The sequence below is a fragment of the Nerophis ophidion genome, linkage group LG20, assembly GCF_033978795.1.
Source record: "Nerophis ophidion isolate RoL-2023_Sa linkage group LG20, RoL_Noph_v1.0, whole genome shotgun sequence".
Lineage (NCBI taxonomy): Eukaryota > Metazoa > Chordata > Actinopteri > Syngnathiformes > Syngnathidae > Nerophis > Nerophis ophidion.
This window is the reverse complement of record NC_084630.1, coordinates 15,080,528-15,100,430: the sequence shown is the minus strand read 5'-3', so window position 1 is coordinate 15,100,430 and position 19,903 is coordinate 15,080,528. Positions and strand designations below refer to the sequence as shown.

At 40.9% G+C, this 19,903-nt stretch overlaps 1 protein-coding gene across 3 annotated transcripts in view; it reads right to left on the bottom strand.

The window, feature by feature from the left end:
* Positions 1 to 11,877, bottom strand: part of tecrb (trans-2,3-enoyl-CoA reductase b) — a 31,902-nt gene extending 20,025 nt beyond the window's left edge. Inside the window, exons 1-2 of one of the 3 annotated variants that reach the window (XM_061880564.1) lie at positions 11,783 to 11,877; positions 3,553 to 3,603 (exon numbers count right to left, since the gene is read on the bottom strand). In XM_061880564.1, coding sequence (XP_061736548.1) covers positions 3,553 to 3,603; positions 11,783 to 11,797 — 66 coding nt within the window. In that variant the 5' untranslated portion in view covers positions 11,798 to 11,877. Of the gene's footprint in view, positions 1 to 3,552; positions 3,861 to 11,782 lie in introns of those variants that run through there. The other 2 variants (XM_061880563.1, XM_061880562.1) reach the window with 2 other exon arrangements.
* Positions 11,878 to 19,903: the final 8,026 nt, after the last annotated feature.

Below are 19,903 nucleotides of genomic sequence, written 5' to 3'. Positions count from 1 at the left end.
GTTTGGTACGAAAGGTATTTTTTAGACTGCCATTCATAATAATTATAATATTAATAATAATAATAATAATAATGGATTAGATTTGTATAGCGCTTTTTAAAGTAGGACTGAATTCTGCTCAAAATGCTACCAGATAACCGGTTTTACTACTGTCAACAGAAGATAAACAAAAACAATCTGTGCAGGAGTAGCAATGGCAATAGTAAAAATATATTAGTATTCTATAATATTCTCTTGCTTACAGGGTGAGCATTTAGCAGGAAAACAAAGTGATATCACTCTGGTTTCATCTATATATATTTTTTTATAGATTAAAAAAAAAAAAGATAAAGGTACAGTAATATCACCATATCATTTCACAAACTGACATTTGTTTAGATGTACATACATTTTAGGATAGGATAGACTTTGTTTATGAGATAGTGACTTGTCCAGGGTGTACAACGCCTTCTGCATGAATTAAGCTAGGATAGGCTTAATTCACCCCCGCGATCCAACAGTAGGGAAATTATGTGGTTGCAGTAAAGATACAAAAAGTCCACAAAAAATTAAGGTAAAAACACATGAAAAAAGAGGGAAACATTAAAGAACTCAAAGGACAAAAACAGTTTTAAGGAGCCCTGAGCTAATGCAACCAGCCACCACTTTCTACATACATACATACAGCAACCAAAGTAAAACCAAAACAATTGTAATAAATAATACATACTGCAGCACAGAAGTCATGAAAGGGCTATCCCTTTTTTTCACAGTCCATGAAAACAAGGGGGAAACCTCAAGATCACAAAGTAGTATACACAAGTGCCCAGAGCTCCTGCGACCAGCAGCTACTACAGCGGCGCAGTCATGAAAAATATAGAAATAATGTTGATGAAAAAAGTAAATAGCTTGCTAGTTTCTTAAAATAACAGGTAATTAATGAATGTAGTATGCACATTTTAATGGGGAGTTTTAATGCACATTTTCACCTAATTTTACCAACCACCTTAGCCACCACCTACACCTTTTGTCTGTCTGTTCCAGCTATTTTTGTTTGTTTTACCTCACCTTGGCTAACAGCAATTGCATAAGTCATCACATCCTAGGAAACTTGACAGGGCACCTTAATGTAAACTCCATTAACGTGTTGAATGTTACCTGCTTCCCATTACAAGTAACTAATTGTTTCATTACAAAAAAAATGGAAGTCTACATTTATCAGAGAGTGGACTGGAGGTTCCACTGTACTTAAACATACAGTATAGACTTTACCAATTTGCATGACAATTTTTTTTTTCACATTCCAACTTGAGGCTTTGGCAGCTGCTACTAGTTGCAGGATGATGATCGAAAGACATTAGCACCTACAAAGCTAGGGGGCTGCTGTTATGTGTGCATTATTGTCAAATTGCACAGTAATAAACAAACATAGGTACAGTTAATTTATTTTTTTTCAATTATTATTACTGGTTGGAACAAACCCTATATGAACAAAAGTTTTGTGAAGCACTGCACCAATTAATTGATTAAATTAACAAATGTGATAAGAAAAAAACTTTGATTTATATACAGTTGTTATATACAGTCCTCAATTGTTTATTGACTGTAACTAATAATAATGTGTAATGTCAATGGCATTAATAACAAAATTAGAGGAAATTACCAATGCAATGGATCGAAGGAATAGTGTGCAGTTGCAGTATTTATGGATCTGACAAAAGCATTTGACTCAATTAATCTAAATATATTAGTCAATACATTAGAACAGTATGGAACAGAGGATTGGTCTTAAACTGGATAAGAATCTAATAAAACAACAGGAAGCTGTACCTGGAGATAGGGGAAAATATATCAACAGTGCCAGCGATAGGCCGCAGCATACCCTAGCGTTCAATACAAGGACCAAAGTTGTTAAATGTTTGTTTTTTATGAACTGCATTTGTAAAGTTACAAAGGACTTAAAGTTAGTATATGCAGATGACACAACTGGGGTTTGTTCAGGAGAGAACAAACATAAGCTAATACAAATAAAAACAGAAGAAATTAGCAAATTAAAGACATGATTTGACAAAAACCGACTACCCGTGGATTTCAGTAAAACTAAAATAATCGTATCTCTTAACAGTAGACGAGAAAGTCACACACAAATACAAATAGACAGAGTAGACATTGAAAGGGCAAAATATTTTGGGGTGTAATAATAGAGGATAGAAAAACTGTAAATCTCATGTAAAAAATATACAACATAAAGTAGCAAGAAACAGGTCAATAATGAATGAAGGAAAATATGTTCTGGACCAAAAATCACTTCATATTCTTTAATGTTTGCTAGTGTCACCATATCTGAGTTGTTGTGCAGAAATATGGGGAAACAACTACAAAAGTACACTTCCCTCACTATAACCAAGTTACAAAAGACGTCAATCAGAATAATACATAACACTGGCTCTAGAGAAAAGACAAACCCTTTATTTCTTGAATCAAAATGATTTAGTGATGTAGAAATAAATATGGAATTAATTAAGCAAAGAAGTCCAACAATGTACTAATATGATTCAGTTTAAGAGGCTGTTCAAATTACAAGTGTTTACAAAACACAATAGAGAATAATTATGATACTTATTGGAAATAAGATATTCATCTCATTAAGTGAATCATAAGTGTTGTATTTAGAAATCAATCATGTAAATTATGTTTCAAATTATAACAGGAAGCAGACACATGTGTACGTAATGGCTATTCAGTGTAAAAGGAGTAGGATTAAATAAACTTTGCTTCTTCCTACTCCTTTTCGGTCATGTTGTAAAGACAAAAGGAAAATATGTGAAACGTAATGCATCATGTTGAAACTGCATACGTGTTCAAAATAAACTCGAACCAAACAATAAATAAAAATTGATCAAATCTGGACTGTATAAAGTTCCTGGAACATTAAATACGTACGACTGCTTCAATAGAGCCCACATAAGAGCGGGGTGTGGGAGCAGTGATCTGTGTGGCAGTGAACAGAGTTTTTTAATATTTCATTTTTATTAATACACACATGTTAAAAGTGCAATTTCAATGTTAAAGATGTGCATATATTAGATTAAATAATTAAGGTTAAGAAAAGCAGAAAGTGTTTATTTCAGCTATTTTCCGTGAAGTATACAATGAAACTGTAAAATGTGTTTTACCCATTACTCCATTAATCGAATGAACTGATCGATAGTAATTGACAGCTGCAGCCCTAGTTTCTTGCTACCTGACTACAGAAGACATTAAGCTCGCTGAATGTGTACGCCTCAAGATTGTAGATATGATCACCATGTGGCCAAGCAGGCAGAATTGTGTCACGTGGGAAAGTAAGGGTTTAGAGTTGCGCACCATCTGACGACAACTCTGCCAGCTTCACTATGTTCTAGAAAGGTCTGACTCTCACTGACACACAGTAGGATATTTTTACATTAGACAGGACCACCTCAATTACACCAATTGTGTGTAACAAGCGTTCACATAGCCAGTTAATGTATTAAATATGCTCATAGTCAGTCCATCACCATTAGTTTAAAGAGCTAAGTGTGTTGCTCTCACCTTGTCTAGGAAGCAGAGCTTGTCCTTGGTCTTGGCATCAAGGATCTCCACCTCAAAGAAAACAACAGCTTTTTTAGTTTTTTTAGCAGGTTTGCGCTTGACCGGCGCTGGTGCCAGCACAGGTGCAGCAGCTGCCGCCCCGTTGGCCGGCTTTTTACCAATGGCGGCCTCGAGCGCGAGGGCATCCATGTCTACGGTCCGCACTCTAGACTGTAGTTTATTCCCGTCTCCCCACCACCCGGTAGTCTAACCCAGAAACACACCGAGCCTTAGAGAAGCGATGCGGCACTCAGCTGTGGAAATAAATCTGTCTCCCCCACGCTTGGTGCTCCGGCAGCCCCTCCCTCTTTCTCCTCTTTACCTCATCCAACCAGCCCCCCTTCCTTCCTGGCTGGCCCTGTCTCATTCCTTCACTTCTGGTCCACAGCTTATTTTAACTGCCAGCCGATCCCTGGAGAGTGGACACATGTATATAACGATAAGGTGAAGGGATACTTCTTTAGATGTCCAATCATTATGGAATTACTGTGAATTGATTATGAAACCTCTTTAAAAAAAACGCTTTGACCTCTTGACACGTCTCAGTCTGCAGCAAAGTGGGCAGAAGGGGGCGAGGTGTTATGACAACCAACACCGTTCGGCCCCATCTTTTCCTCTCCCTGCAGCTAAATATAAAATCCACTGCTAACTCTGCACAACCCTCCTGCCACTGACTCGCCCATCTGTGTCTATGGCGTGAGGTCATTAGATTGGCACTGCCATTTGTGTCTAAAAACCACCTCGGTGACATATTCTGCATGTTCAGTCGGTTGCAAGGAGCCGTACCTTAACATCAAACTCTCCTATCCAGTGCAGTCACACACACTGAGGGACTTGCCCTTTCCTTCCCACCCTAAGGTGATAATACCTCAGATTCTCCTAGCTTAGTTGGGGCATTCCCTTCAGTGAAGCCCACCCCAGGCTCTCCACCCTCTAATTGCCAACAGTTGCCATTTCTCAATGAAAGACATAGAGTCGCACCTTGCAACATGGCACTTTAAATTTGACCTGTTAACCCTTTAGGTATGAAACTGTCAGTGAACTACAGAGTATAATGTGCACTGTACCTTACAGGCAGGTTGATAATGAAAATTATCAGAATAGAGTGCTAACTTAGAGTGACTCCAGTTGAACTAGTAACACAAATTGAAAAGTTGTTAAACATTTTAGTTAGTTAAAACATTTTTAACATTGAGCCATACACAAGTTAGGGCTATTCAATTAAATTGTTTGGAGGATGCATTTCCAGCAATTTAAGAACTGAGGGCCTGGACTATTCCCTTTACCTATTTGTGTATATTTCATCTCTGTGGGGGACGCTTGCTTTTTGTCTATTTCTAAGCCTTAAAGGCCTACTGAAATTAGATGTTCTTATTCAAACGGGGATAGCAGGTCCATTCTATGTGTCATACTTGATCATTTCGCGATATTGCCATATTTTTGCTGAAAGGATTTAGTAGAGAACATCCACGATAAAGGTCGCAACTTTTGGTCGCTAATAAAAAAGCCTTGCCTTTACCGGAAGTAGCAGACAATGTGCGCAAAACGTCACAGGTTAAAGGGCTCCTCACATCCTCACATTGTTTACAATCATAGCCAGTAGCAGATAGAGCTATTCGGATCGAGAAAGCGACAATTTCCCCATTAATTTGAGTGAGGATGAAAGATTTGTGGATGAGGAAATTTAGAGTGAAGGACTACAAAAAAAAAATTAAATAAAAAAAAGTTAAAAAAAAAAAAAAGGTGATTGCAGTGGGAGCGATTAGACACATTTACTAGGATAATTCTGGAAAATCCATTATCTGCCTATTGTGTTGCTAGTGTTTTAGTGAGATCAAATAGTACCTGAAAGTCGGAAGGGTGTGGCCACGGGTGTGTTGACGCCAGAGTCTTTGAGGGAAGTCACGGCAGCTGCAGCAGGACGGCAGCTCCGCTGATGTCTCCGGTAAGAGGCGACTTATTACCACAATTTTGTCACCGAAAACTGCCAGTTGACATGTAGTAGGGATCCATGTTCGCTTGACCGCTCTGATCCATAGTAAAGCTTCATCTTCAGGAATTTTAAACAAGGAAACACCGGCTGTGTTTTTGTTGCTAAACGCTAAAAGCTTCCCACCTCCATCTTTCTTCTTTGACTTCTCCATTATTAATTGAACAAATTGCAAAAGATTCAGCAACACAGATGTCCAGAATACTGTGTAATCATGCGATTAAAGCAGACTACTTATCGCTTGGATCGGGCTGGAAAGTAATGTCCGCTACAACTGGTGACGTCAAACGCACGCGTCATCATACGCGTCATCATACCGCGACGTTTTCAACACGACACTTCGCGGAAAATTTAAAATTGCAATTTAGTAAACTAAAAAGGCCGGATTGGCATGTGTTGCAATGTTAATATTTCATCATTGATATATAAACTATCAGACTGCGTGGTCGGTAGTAGTGGGTTTCAGTAGGCCTTTAAGTGTCAATTTAAGAATTTGCTATTCCCTAAAAATGTTACTTGTTTTTAACGGACCTATTGCAGACAGTTTAGCCAAAGATAATCTATATGACAACACTCTAGGGAAAATGGGAGTTCACTTCCTGTTGTAAACACTGCATCATTATTCCTTCGAGTATAGATCGATCATTCTGTTCTAAGAGAGCACAGATTGTAGATTCAATGTGCACAATTGAAATGATTAGTTGTTCAGACAGTAATGTGTTTATACAAGTTTAGATTGGAGTATTTTCTTTGTAATGGCTAATGGCATTAATGCCGCTGGTATTTATACTGGCAATTAAGCTAGCTAGCACCATCTTGCTTCTCCAGTTAATGAGCAGTATCATCGGTTTGGTTACCAAACACGGTTTTATTAACCTTTTTATTTAAAACAGTAATATTTACCGTCGGCCCGAAGGTAATTGAACTGTGGGGCCGATAAAACGTTATCGTTTGCATCATTTATCATTACTTCCCTAGTTCTAAAAACCCGTTTCCACCAACAGTTCAGGAACTTTAGGTTCCTGGAACCTCTGGTTCCTGTAGGAGTGTGTGGTTTATATCCATCGCATTTCACAGTTCAGGGTAGTTTAAACAAATCAGGCTGATTAAATCTTCAGGATACACACTTTTTCATTTGCGGTTCTTTTAATCCCCTAAAAATAACAACATAGACAGTTATATTGGTTTGAAAAATGTAACTATGAGCAAGTTGCAAACAAACTCTTTAATGGACTGTTCCTTTGCATTTGTGCCACACCTCCACAAACTTTATAACGTTTGGTTTTGTCGTTTTTGCATAATCCTGCTACCACTACCACATTTATATTTAGTCTTTTGTCGATATTTTAGTTGTGTAAATAGAATCACATGTGTATATATATATATATATTTTTTTTTTTGCAATTGTCTCTTACAATTATTGTCAGTGCTTGTTTTATTAATTGAACAAGACATAAAGCATGTCACACTAGAGTTTAAGATTAACAGGACACATCTGACTCGTCTCCGTTCCAAGCATCCAAGCATACCCACAGCCACTGTACACCAACACGCCCACTCCCTCACACCCTTGTCTATATAAAGGCTCTAGCGATTAGCCACAGTCTGTCCCACAAACGCACGGTGGTCTGAATGCGAAGCAAGGAGAATTAACTGCAACAGCACACCCTTGGTATGGTGAACGCGAGTAGAAATAGAGTCGTTTGCCAGAACCTTCTGCTGAGGAATCTGCCTGGTAAGAAACCTGTTATCAAATTAAGTGTTTAAATTTTCGGTTTCATTTTGAGTCTGGACATACATGTTGTGTAAGTGAGCGGAGTAAGGATGATGCAGCACTCTGGGGCTGAAACATTAATATAAATGGAAAGAAAAACTGTGTGTTGTAGTGCGCAGTACAGAATGCAATTGTTTTGCAGTTACATTGTCAAAAGTTGGAATAGGTGATATACAACATACTCATTTCTGGTGAGGCTACATACTGCAGTTGAAGGGTACCTATCTGATAGGTGAAGTTACGGACACTACAGTTATTTGTTCGATCAACAGAGAATTTTCACTTAGAATTGTAATAGTAAGTATACAAAAAGTCCCTTTGCTCAAACCCATTCCATTCCAAATAGTTTGAATACTGGGTGTCTTCAATTTTCCTACAACTCATAGCTGACACAGCCCCCTCCGTCCTAAAACCACATTAATATTATTTACTTACTGGTGTCATACGCAAACATTGCAAAAACTTTGACCCTCAATCAGCTCATCGCCTGTTTTTTCCTGATTACCTTCAAAGTAACATTAGTAGAGAGTGGCGACTATAATATTAAAGAAGTCATATTATGATTGTTTTTTTTCTACATTTAAAACACTTCCTTGTGGTCTACATAACATGTAATGGTGGTTCTTTGGTCAAAATTTTGCATAGATTATGTTTTACAGACCGTTTTTAATCAGCTTTAAAATTTTGCTTTGTTGGCAGTCCTATTTACGTGCCTAAACTTCGACAGCATCTTTTCTTCGCCGTCTTTGTTGTAGTTTTTAGCGCTTCCGTAGCGAGTTTACTGACAGTTATAAGTTCAAACTGTACGCTAATTTGTATTAAAATGGCAACAGTGTGGGATGCACGTGCATGTACGAACTAGTCTGCCCCACAACAAGAGGACATAGGAAAAAAGAAGGAACTTACTGACGACAACGGCAGACGCGAACAGGTAGAGGTGAGAATCTTTGAACACCTCATGATTCGATTACGATTCAATTAAAAATCGATTGTTGATGCATCTTGAATTTTTTTTCGTTTCACTAAATAAGCGTTAATCACTTGCATTTTCAATAAACAGTGCATTTGTAATAAGAAACAGTTAAATTAATTCCCACGTTTTTGAAGTGATTTATATTTATGTAGCACTTTTCTTTAGTGACTCAAAGTGCTTTACATAGTGAAACCCAATATCTAAGTTACATTTAAACCAGTGTGGGTGGCACTGGGAGCAGGTGGGTAAAGTGTCTTGCCCAAGGACACAACGGCAGTGACTAGGATGGCGGAAGCGGGAATCGAAACAGGAACCCTCAAATTGCTGGCACGGCCACTCTACCAACCGAGCTATGCCGCCCTCATTTAATAAATTAATGAAAATGTGTACAAAACTGCAAGATAAATGCCCTATAATAAAGGAGCTGGTCGGATCTCACGGTGAGGTGGCTCCCTGCAGTCAGCCCAATTTTAGAACTGTCTGCATAATTTAGTTTACAATAAATAAATAGATTATTGACGCTTACTAATCGATTCTATAATCGCCCATGACCGAATTGCGATGCATCTAAAAAACGATTATTGTCCAGTATGGCGCCTTAAATGTTAATTTAGCCATTTACGTATTTTCTGTGTGCGAAGCTATAATTTTTGGGCTTCCTATTTTTAAGTGTCGCATTTATCCATCTATCTTCTTTTGCTTATCTGAGGTTGGGTCGCGGGGGCAGCAGCCTTAGCAGGGAAGCAAAGACTTTCCTCTTCCCAGCCACTCCATCCAGCTCTTACCGGGGGATCCCGAGGCGTTCCCAAGCCAGCCGGGAGACAAAGTCTACCCAACGTGTCCTGGGTCTTCCCCGTGGCCTCCTACCGGTTGAACGTGACCTAAACTCCTCCCTTGGGAGGCCGATTGTGTGTCGCATTTATATTTTCTTTTAAACTGCTTCATTCATTCTGCCCCAAGTGGAGGAGTTCAAGTACCTCGGAGTCTTGTTCACGAGTGAGGGAAGAGTGGATCGTGAGATCGACATGCGGATCGTTGCGGCGTCTTCAGTAATGCGGAAGCTGTATTGATCCATTGAGGTGAAGAAAGAGCTGAGCCGGAAGGCGAAGCTCTCAATTTAGCGGTTGATCTACGTTCCCATCCTCACCTATAGTCATGAGCTTTGGGTTATGACCGAAAGGACGAGATCAAAGGTACAAGCGGCTGAAATGAGTTTCCTCCGCCCGGTGGCGGGGCTCTCCCTTAGAGAGAGGGTAAGAAGCTCTGTCAGTCAGCAGGAGCCCAAAGTAAAGCTGCTGCTCCTCCACATTGAGAGGAGCCAGATGAGGTGGTTCGGGCATCTGGTCAGGATGCTACCCAAACGCCTCCCTTGGGAGGTGTTTCGGGCACGTCCAACCGGTTGGGAAGACTATGTCTCCCGGCTGGCCTGGGAACGCCTCGGGATTCCCCGGGAAGAGCTGGACGAAATGGCTGGGGAGAGGAGAGTCTGGGCTTCACTGCTTACGCTGCTGCCCCCGCGACCTGACCTCAGATAAGAAGATGGATGGATGGATGCTTCATTTTGTGTATGATTCAGTCCTCGTCGGATATTTTTGAAGGGATTACTGACGAAAACCGGGGTATACTGTACCTCAAAAAATGCCTAAACACTACCAGCAGTGACTTCCATCATTATGTGGTCTTCTCTTATCTCCTTCAGACTGCACCATCCGGCTGTGTGTGACGACACCCACGGCTCCAACTGGTTGGATCGGTTTCTGTCAAAGCTGCTTAAAGGCCTACTGAACCCCACTACTACCGACCACGCAGTCTGATAGTTTATACATCAATGATGAAATATTAACATTGCAACACATGCCAATACGGCCGGGTTAGTTTACTAAATTGCAGTTTTAAATTTAGTGCGAAGTATCCTGTGGAAAACATCACGGAATGATGACGCGTGCGCGTGACGTCACCGGTGGTAGCTGACATGTTCTTCCAGCCCGATCCAAGCTATACAGTAAGTAGTCTGCTTTAATCGCATAATTACACAGTATTCTGGACATCTGTGTTGCTGAATCTTTTGCAATTTGTTCAATTAATAATGGAGAAGTCAAAGAAGAGAAGATGTAGGTGGGAAGCTGTGTATTGCAGCTGCCTTTAGCAATACAAACGCAGCCGGTGGTTCCTTGTTTACATTCCCGAAGGTGAAGCTTTACTATGGAACAGAGCAGTCAATCGAACATGGTTCCTGACCACATGTCAACCGGCAGGTTTCGGTGAGAAAATTGTGCTAATAAATCTGCTGTTACCGTAGACGTGAGCGGTGCTTGCGTCCTCCTGCAGCTGTGGACTATTACCTCCTCCCACCGGAGACAATGGCGGTCACCACGCCCGTGGCCGCACCCCTCCGACTTTCAGGTACCATATAATCTCACTAAAACACTAGTAACACAATAAGCAGATGAGGGATTTTTTAGAATTATCATAATAATTGTGTCTAATAACATCTGAATCGCTCCCACTGCCCTCGCCTTTTCTTTATTTTTTCCAGTCCGTCACTCTAAATTTCCTCATCCACGAATTTTTCATCCTCGCTCAAATTAATGGGGAAATTGTCGCTCTCTCGGTCCGAATAGCTCTAGCTGCTGCTGGCTATGATTGTAAACAATGTTCAGATGTGAGGAGCCCTACAACCCGTGATGTCCCGCACACATTGTCTGCTACTTCAGGTACAGGCAAGGTTTTTTACTAGCGACCTAAAGTTGCGAACTTTATCCTCGATGTTCTCTACTAAATCCTTTCAGCAAAAAATATGGCAATATCGCGAAATTATCAAGTATGACACATGAAATGGACCTGCTATCCCCGTTTAAATAAGAAAATCTCATTTCAGTAGGCCTTTACAAGCCTGTTCGATGGCTTTTTGGTGCTCATGAAACTTGGAAAAAATACTTGCCTTGTGCTGCGTTTTTTGTAGCCAACAGTAGATGAGTGTGTTCCATCTTTTTCGGGGGTTACGGGCGTCGTTTTTGGCCAAATCCCAGGCGGGAAAACGGAGACGGGGACTGACTTATCAGATGGATTATTGAGTAATAACAAGATAAGGAGCGCAATGAGTCATTCCTACCAGAGATGGCGGTGCATTGTGCTAATGACAAACGTCTGCTTTCCAAATGTGTGTGGTTATATCACGTCTTTTTTTAAAAAAAAAGTAACATATACATTCTGAAATTGCTGAGTATTTGTAGTTATTGACTATTGTACTTTAACCAATGAAAGCTAATGTCCGCACACGCTACAAAGCTACAAAGCCCCGGTCACCACAACCAGGCGGTTTTGTACCCTCTTGTCATACACGCTTTGTTTGAACCACATTTAAATGGGCGTTATTTGGTATACATTCATGCAGAAAAAAATAATCCTTAACTCCTTAAACGGGTAGAATGTTGGCTTCTTGCTCACTACTTACCTCGTAGTGCTTCATCTTGTCCACCCTTTTCCTTGGTATCCCAAATGATTGACACGGCGACAGCCAATCAGACAAACGGTATTCAACGGCTGAGCAAAAAGTGGGCGGCCTGGGGTGATGCCAATGAACCAATCAGCGTTAGCGTTAGTTGGAAGGAGACGCCCACAGTCTTGGCGACCAGCCAATAGAAGTTGAGGAAATCGAAAGGTCATTGTCAACGTTGTATGAAGAATACATGAATACTGTACCTCACTAAGGGCCACAGACTGATATTTTTTTCACTTTAAATAGCAGTATGATATTCAGATAATTTTTTTAAGAATATGCATACACAAATTGAATTGCACAATGTGGCATTAGTACATAATGAGGTGAAAATGTAGTACTGTATTGCACCGTTGCATAATGCGTTGTGACAAGCCATGTATCATCCACCAAGTGACTGTAAAATAACAAAAAAATGATAATTTTGTACTTTTCTACTGTTGATGTAACACTGAGCAGTGTATGTCAAGTTTGAAGCCTGAAGTATTTCATTTTTTTGTATATACACTTTTACATAAAGATTTCATAAGAGTGATTTTCTAATAAAAACATGTTTTTGAATATTAAAAAAAATAAAATAAAATAAAAAATAAAAAAATGAATACTGTATCGATTTTGTGTGTTATGATTAGTTACCAAGTCCTATGGTACACGTTCACACTCACTGGCTAATTTATAACTAATTTTTGTTATAAATAGTATGTTAGTTTATAAATAATAATAGTTATTAACAATAATAGGGCAGCACAGAGGAAGAGGGGTTAGTGCGTCTGCCTCACAATACGAAGGTCCTGAGTGGAGTTTGCATGTCCTCCCCGTGAATGCGTGGGTTCCCTGCAGGTACTCCGGCTTCCTCCCACTTCCAAAGACATGCAACCTGGGGATAGGTTGTTTGGCAACACTAAATGGCCCTAGTGTGTGAATGTGAGTGTGAATGTTGTCTGTCTATCTGTGTTGGCCCTGCGATGAGGTGGCGACTTGTCCAGGATGTACTCTGCCTCCCGCCCGATTGTAGCTGAGATAGGCACCAGCGCAACCCCAAAGGGAATAAGCGGTAGAAAATGGATGGATGGATTAACAATAATAATCAGGGATGTAAATGAGTTAGGCCAGTGTTTTTCAAACTTTTTTTGAGCCAACTTACTTTTTTTTCATAGCAAAAATCCAGAGGCACATCACCAGCAGAAATAATGAAAATACTAAACTCAGTTGACAATAAAAAATTGTTGTTGCAATTGCTGGATATGACTTTAAATGATTACCAAGCATGCATCAATATAGCTGTTGTCTCAAAGTAGGTGTACTGTCACATCGCACCCTGACTTATTCCTGTTTTCCTGTGTAGTGTTTTACTTCTTGTCTTGTGCTCCTATTTTAATGGCTTTTTCTCTTTTTTTGGTATTTTCCTGTAGCAGTTTTATGTGTTCTTGTGAGCAATACTTCTCGCATCTAGTTTCAATTGTTTTTATCCTTCTTTGTGGGGACATTGTTGATTGTCATGTCATGTTTGGATGTACATCGTTTTTGCTCCACAGTAAGTCTTTGCTGTCGTCCAGCATTCTGTTTTTGTTGACTTTCTAGCCAGTTCGGTTTTAGTTTGGTTCTGCATAGCCTTCCCTAAGCTTCAATGCCTTTTCTTAGGGGCACTCACCTTTTCTTTAGATAGATAGATGGACAGATAGTACTTTATTGATTCCTTCAGGAGAGTTCCTTCAGGAAAATTAAAATTCCAGCAGCAGTGTACAGAGTTGAGATCAATTTAAAGAAAAAAGTAAAAAGTAAATAATGGGGGTTTAAAAGGAAACAAAATAGAGAAATATTACAAAAAGAATAAAAACAATGGGAATAACAATATAACAGTAAAATAAGAATATAACAAGACAAAGTAGGCAGTAGTGACCATGTTATGAAAACGTATTGCACTGTTAATGTTTTGCATCCCCTGTCATCCTAATACCCCCCGTCCCCCGTCCCAGAGAGGAGTTGTACAGTCTAATGGCGTGTGGGACAAAGGAGTTCTTGAGTCTATTAGTCCTGCACTTGGGATGAAGCAGTCTGGCACTGAACAGACTCCTCTGGCTACTGATAACGCTATGCAGAGGGTGACTGGCATAATCCAGGATGCTCACTAGTTTGTCCACAGTCCTCTTCTCTGCCACCATCACCAGTGATTTATTTCTGGTTTTAGCATTATACACCTTTTTACCTGCACACTGCCTCCCACTGTTTCCGACATCTACAAAGCAATTAGCTAGCGACTGCCACCAACTGATATGGAAGAGTATTACACGGTTAGTCTGCTAGACAGCACCGACACTCAACAACAACACATAATTTGCAGACTATAATTACTGGTTTGCAAAAAATATTTTCAACCCAAATAGGTGAAATTACATAATCTCTTAGGCACACCAGACTGTATCCCACAGTGGTTAAAAAACACTGAGCTAGGTAACATAAAAACTCAATTACCCAGCATGACACAGAAGTGAAGAGCATGCGCAGTTGCCGCATTTAGCCATGCTGGCAGCGAGATGTTTTTGATGAGCACCTTGTGGAGTAAAGTACTCAGCCAACACCCAACTACTTGTGTAGCGCTTTTTTACTTTCAATGTACTCAAAGCGCTTTGACACTATTTCCCAGTGGCGGGCCGTGCCTTTCCTACCTAGGCCTTTTGTGATGCCCTGTGTCCAAAGATTACCCCTCAAAATATCAATCAATCAATCAATGTTTATTTATATAGCCCCAAATCACAAATGTCTCAAAGGACTGCACAAATCATTACGACTACAACATCCTCGGAAGAACCCACAAAAGGGCAAGGAAAACTCACACCCAGTGGGCAGGGAGAATTCACATCCAGTGGGACGCCAGTGACAATGCTGACTATGAGAAACCTTGGAGAGGACCTCAGATGTGGGCAACCCCCCCCCCCCCCCCTCTAGGGGACCGAAAGCTATGGATGTCAAGCGGGTCTAACATGATACTGTGAAAGTTCAATCCATAGTGGGTCCAACACAGCCGCGAGAGTTCAGTTCAAAGCGGATCCAAGACAGCAGCGAGAGTCCCGTCCACAGGAGACCATCTCAAGCGGAGGCGGATCAGCAGCGTAGAGATGTCCCCAATCGATACAGGCGAGCGGTCCATCCTGAGTCCCGACGAGCGGTCCATCCTGGGTCTCGACTCTGGACAGCCAGTACTTCATCCATGGTCATCGGAACGGACCCCCTCCACAAGGGAGGGGGGGACATAGGAGAAAGTAAAGAAGCGGCAGATCAACTGGTCTAAAAAGGAGGTCTATTTAAAGGCTAGAGTATACAGATGAGTTTTAAGGTGAGACTTAAATGCTTCTACTGAGGTAGCATCTCGAACTGTTACCGGGAGGGCATTCCAGAGTACTGGAGCCCGAACGGAAAACGCTCTATAGCCCGCAGACTTTTTTTGGGCTCTAGGAATCACTAATAAACCGGAGTCTTTTGAACGCAGATTTCTTGCCGGGACATATGGTACAATACAATCGGCAAGATAGGCTGGAGCTAGACCGTGTAGTATTTTATACGTAAGTAGTAAAACCTTAAAGTCACATCTTAAGTGCACAGGAAGCCAGTGCAGGTGAGCCAGTACAGGCGTAATATGATCAAACTTTCTTGTTCTTGTCAAAAGTCTAGCAGCCGCATTTTGTACCAACTGTAATCTTTTAATGCTAGACATGGGGAGACCCGAAAATAATACGTTACAGTAATCGAGACGAGACGTAACAAACGCATGGATAATGATCTCGGCGTCTTTAGTGGACAAAATGGAGCGAATTTTAGCGATATTACGGAGATGAAAGAAGGCTGTTTTAGTAACGCTTTTAATGTGTGACTCAAAGGAGAGAGTTGGGTCGAAGATAATACCCAGATTTTTTACCGAGTCACCTTGTTTTATTATTTGGTTGTCAAATGTTAAAGTTGTATTATTAAATAGAGGTTGGTGTCTAGCAGGACCGATAATCAGCATTTCCGTTTTTTTGGCGTTAAGTTGCAAAAAGTTAGCGGACATCCATTGTTTAATTTCATTAAGACACGCTTCCAACTGACTACAGTCCGGTGTGTTGGTCAGCTTTAGGGGCATGTAGAGTTGGGTGTCATCAGCATAACAGTGAAAGCTAATACCGTATTTGCGTATGACGTCACCCAGCGGCAGCATGTAGATGCTGAAGAGTACAGGGCCAAGGACCGAACCCTGGGGAACTCCACACGTTACCTTAACATAGTCCGAGGTCACACTGTTATGGGAGACGCACTGCATCCTATCAGTAAGATAAGAGTTAAACCAAGACAGGGCTGAGTCTGACATACCAATTCGTGTTTTGATACGCTCTAATAAAATATTATGATCGACGGTATCGAAAGCAGCGCTATGTGGGCACATAAATATCATTATTTATGTGCCCACATGCCCATTGCTGGAGAAATACTATACAGAAACACATTTACGCACTACTCTGCCTTGAGTCACAACCAACAGTGTACATAATCAATAAACGCACATCAGCAATTAAAACATATCTTATGTGGTATTGTCCCTCCATCCATTTTCTACCGCTTGTCCCTTTCTGTAAACATTTTAATTGCAAAAAAACATATTCAACGTGAAAACATTTTAGAAATAAAATATCTGAACTCACAATCTGTAAAAAGGGTGAGAACAAATTTAGTCGAAGCCTGGGCCCCTGGTGAGGGGGTCCAGACTGAGGCCAAGGCCAAACATTTTTTATTATTATATTATATTATCTAATTATGTTACTTTTGGCATGCATTGTGGCGTCCCACTCTGTTAAGCGGCCTTTGAACGTACCGTAAAAACACCTGCATCTCCTTTATTCCTGAATATAGAACGGTGACTCAGTTCTAAGAGAGCACAGCTTGTAGGTTCATTGTTGAATATTTTAATTGCTCAGACAACAATATGTACAAAATTAGATCGAGGTATGTTGTTTCTTGATGTGGAAAGACCATAACGTCTCTTGTTTTCATCACATAAGACCTTGTGGAGAAAAGTTCTGTGGTCAGATGAAACACAAAATGATGAGCTGTTTGGCCACAATACCCAGCAATATTTTTTTAGGAGAAAAAGTGAGGCCTTTAATCCCAGGAACACCATGCCCACCGTCAAACATGTTGGTGGTAGTATTATGCTCTGGGCCTGTTTTGCTGCCAATGGAACTGGTGCTTTACAGAGAGTAAATGGGACAATGAAAAAGGAGAATTACCTCCTAATTCTTCATGACAACATAAAAGCATCAGCCCGAGGGTTGGGTCTTGGGCACAGTTGGGTGTTTTAACAGGACAATGACCCCAAACACACATCAAAAATGGTAAAGGAATGGCTAAATCAGGCTAAAATTAAGCTTTTAGAATGGCCTTCCCAAAGTCCTGACTTAAACATGTGAACAATGTTGAAGAAACAAGTCATTGTCAGAAAACCAACAAGTTTAGTTGAACTGCACCAATTTTGTCAAGAGGAGTGGTCAAAAATTCAACCAGAAGCTTGCCAGAAGCTTATGGATCGCTACCAAAAGTGCTTTATTGCAATTAAACTTGCCAAGGGACGTGTAGCCAAATATTAACATTGCTGTATGTATACTTTTGACCCAGCACATTTGGTCACATTTTCAGTAGACCCATAATAAATTCATAAAAGAACCAAACTTCATGAATGTTTTTTGTGAGCAACAAGTATGTGCTCCAATCACTCTATCAGAAAAAAAAAAGAGTTGTAGAAATTATTGGACACTCAACACAGCCATGACATTATAGGCCTACAGAAACCCACTACTACCGACCACGCAGTCTGATAGTTTATATATCAATGATGAAATCTTAACATTGCAACACATGCCAATACGGCCGGTTTAGTTTACTAAATTGCAATTTTAAATTTCACGCGGAAGTATCCTTGCTAAAAAATTGCGGTATGATGACGCGTGCGCGTGACGCCACGTATTGTAGAGGACATGTTGTTCCAGCACCGTTCCCAGCTATAAGTCGTCTGTTTTCATCGCATAATTCCACAGTATTATGGACATATGTGTTGCTGAATCTTTTGCAATTTGTTCAATGAATAATGGAGACGTCAAAGAAGACAGCTGTAGGTGGGAAGAGGTGTATTGCGGCCACTTTTAGCAACACAAACACAGCTGGTGTTTCATTGTTTACATTCCCGAAAGATGACAGTCAAGCTTTACTATGGAACAGAGATGTCAAGCGAACACGGTTGGATTGGACCACAAACACAAGGTCCAGTGTATTATGCAGCGATCATTTCGAAAGATAGTGTTTCGAAGAGGGTCCCTTGCGAAGGGCAGAGATGGGCATCGCCACCACCCGTCGACTGGTGCTGAAGAAAGGTGCGGGGCCGACCTTCAGGTTGTACAGGTACGACCATATAATCTCACTAAAACACTAGTAACACAATAAGCAGATAAGGGATTTTCCAGAATTATCCTAGGAAATGTGTCTAATAACATCTGAATGGCTCCCACTGCCCTCATCTTTTTTTTTTTTTCAAGTCCTTCACTCTCATTTTCCTCATCCACGAATCTTTCATCCTCGCTCAAATTAATGGGGAAATCGTCGCTTTCTCGGCCCGAATCGCTCTCGCTGCTGGTGGTCATGATTGTAAACAATGTTCAGATGTGAGGAGCTCCACAACCCGTGACGTCACACGCATATTGTCTGCTACTTCCGGTACATGCAAAGCTTTTTTATTAGCGACCAAAAGTTGCAAATTTTATCGTCGATGTTCTCTACTAAATCCTTTCAGCAAAATGATGGTAATATCGCGAAATGATCAAGTATGACACATAGAATGGACCTGCTATCCCCGTTTAAATAAGAAAATCTCATTTCAGTGTATGTAAACTTTTGACCATAACTGTATAAACCGTATTTCTTTGAATTGCCGCAGGGCATATAGTATGCGCCTGCCTTGAATTACTGCCGGGTCATACTCGCCTCCCAAAATAATTAGCGCATGCTTAGTATTACCGCCTGATCAAACTTGTGACGTCACGAGTGACACTTCCCCTGTCATCACTTTCAAAATGGAGGAGGCTGATTTCAATACCGGTAATTCGAAATCGCATAAAGGGAAGAAGATTAAGAGCTATTCAGTAGGATTTAAGGTCCAAGCTTACATCACACTAAAAACTTTACTGCATGCCTTTGGTAAGTGCCGAAGTGAAAAGAGGTTTTAAAATAATTAGCGCATGCTTACTTTTACCGCATGCCTTTGGTAAGCGCAGGAATGAGAAGAGGTTTTAAATTAATTAGCGGCCCTGCGGCAATTCAAGGAAATACGGTATATAAAAAAAAAATACAAAATACGGCCGCCTTGCAGGGCTTCACGGTGGCAGAGGAGTTAGTGCGTCTGCCTCACAATACGATGTTCCTGCAGTCCTGGGTTCAAATCCAGGCTCGGGATCTTTATGTGTGGAGTTTGCATGTTCTCCCCGTGAATGCGTGGGTTCCCTCCGGGTACTCCGGCTTCCTCCCACTTCCAAAAACATGCACCTGGGGATAGGTTGATTGGCAACACTAAATTGTGAGTGTGAATGTTGTCTGTCTATCTGTGTTGGCCCTGCGATGAGGTGGCGACTTGTCCAGTGTGTACCCCGATTGTAGCTGAGATAGGCGCCAGCGCCCCCCGCGATCCCAAAAGGGAATAAGCGGTAGAAAATGGATGGATGGACGGCCGCCTTGCAGTACTTCTGTGGACCCTATAGGAGTCGCAGACCCCCATTGAAGACCTCTGATCTAGAGCTTTCTCGAGCATTCTAGCACCACCCTGAAATTTCACAAAACAGACACGAGGCCCTATCATTTTGTGAGTTGTGTCAATTTTATGCACCGCTTATTCAAGTCCCAGTGTTTTATATTAGCCGTGAAATAAAAAAAAAACTAGTACATGCCACTTTAAAAATAGAGTCGCGGCCATGGTCTTGTGAATTTAAGAGACTAAATATGGGATGGGGTATTACTGTGCTAGGTGGAATATGTCTGGCTGTCCGTGAAGGCATCACTGTGACG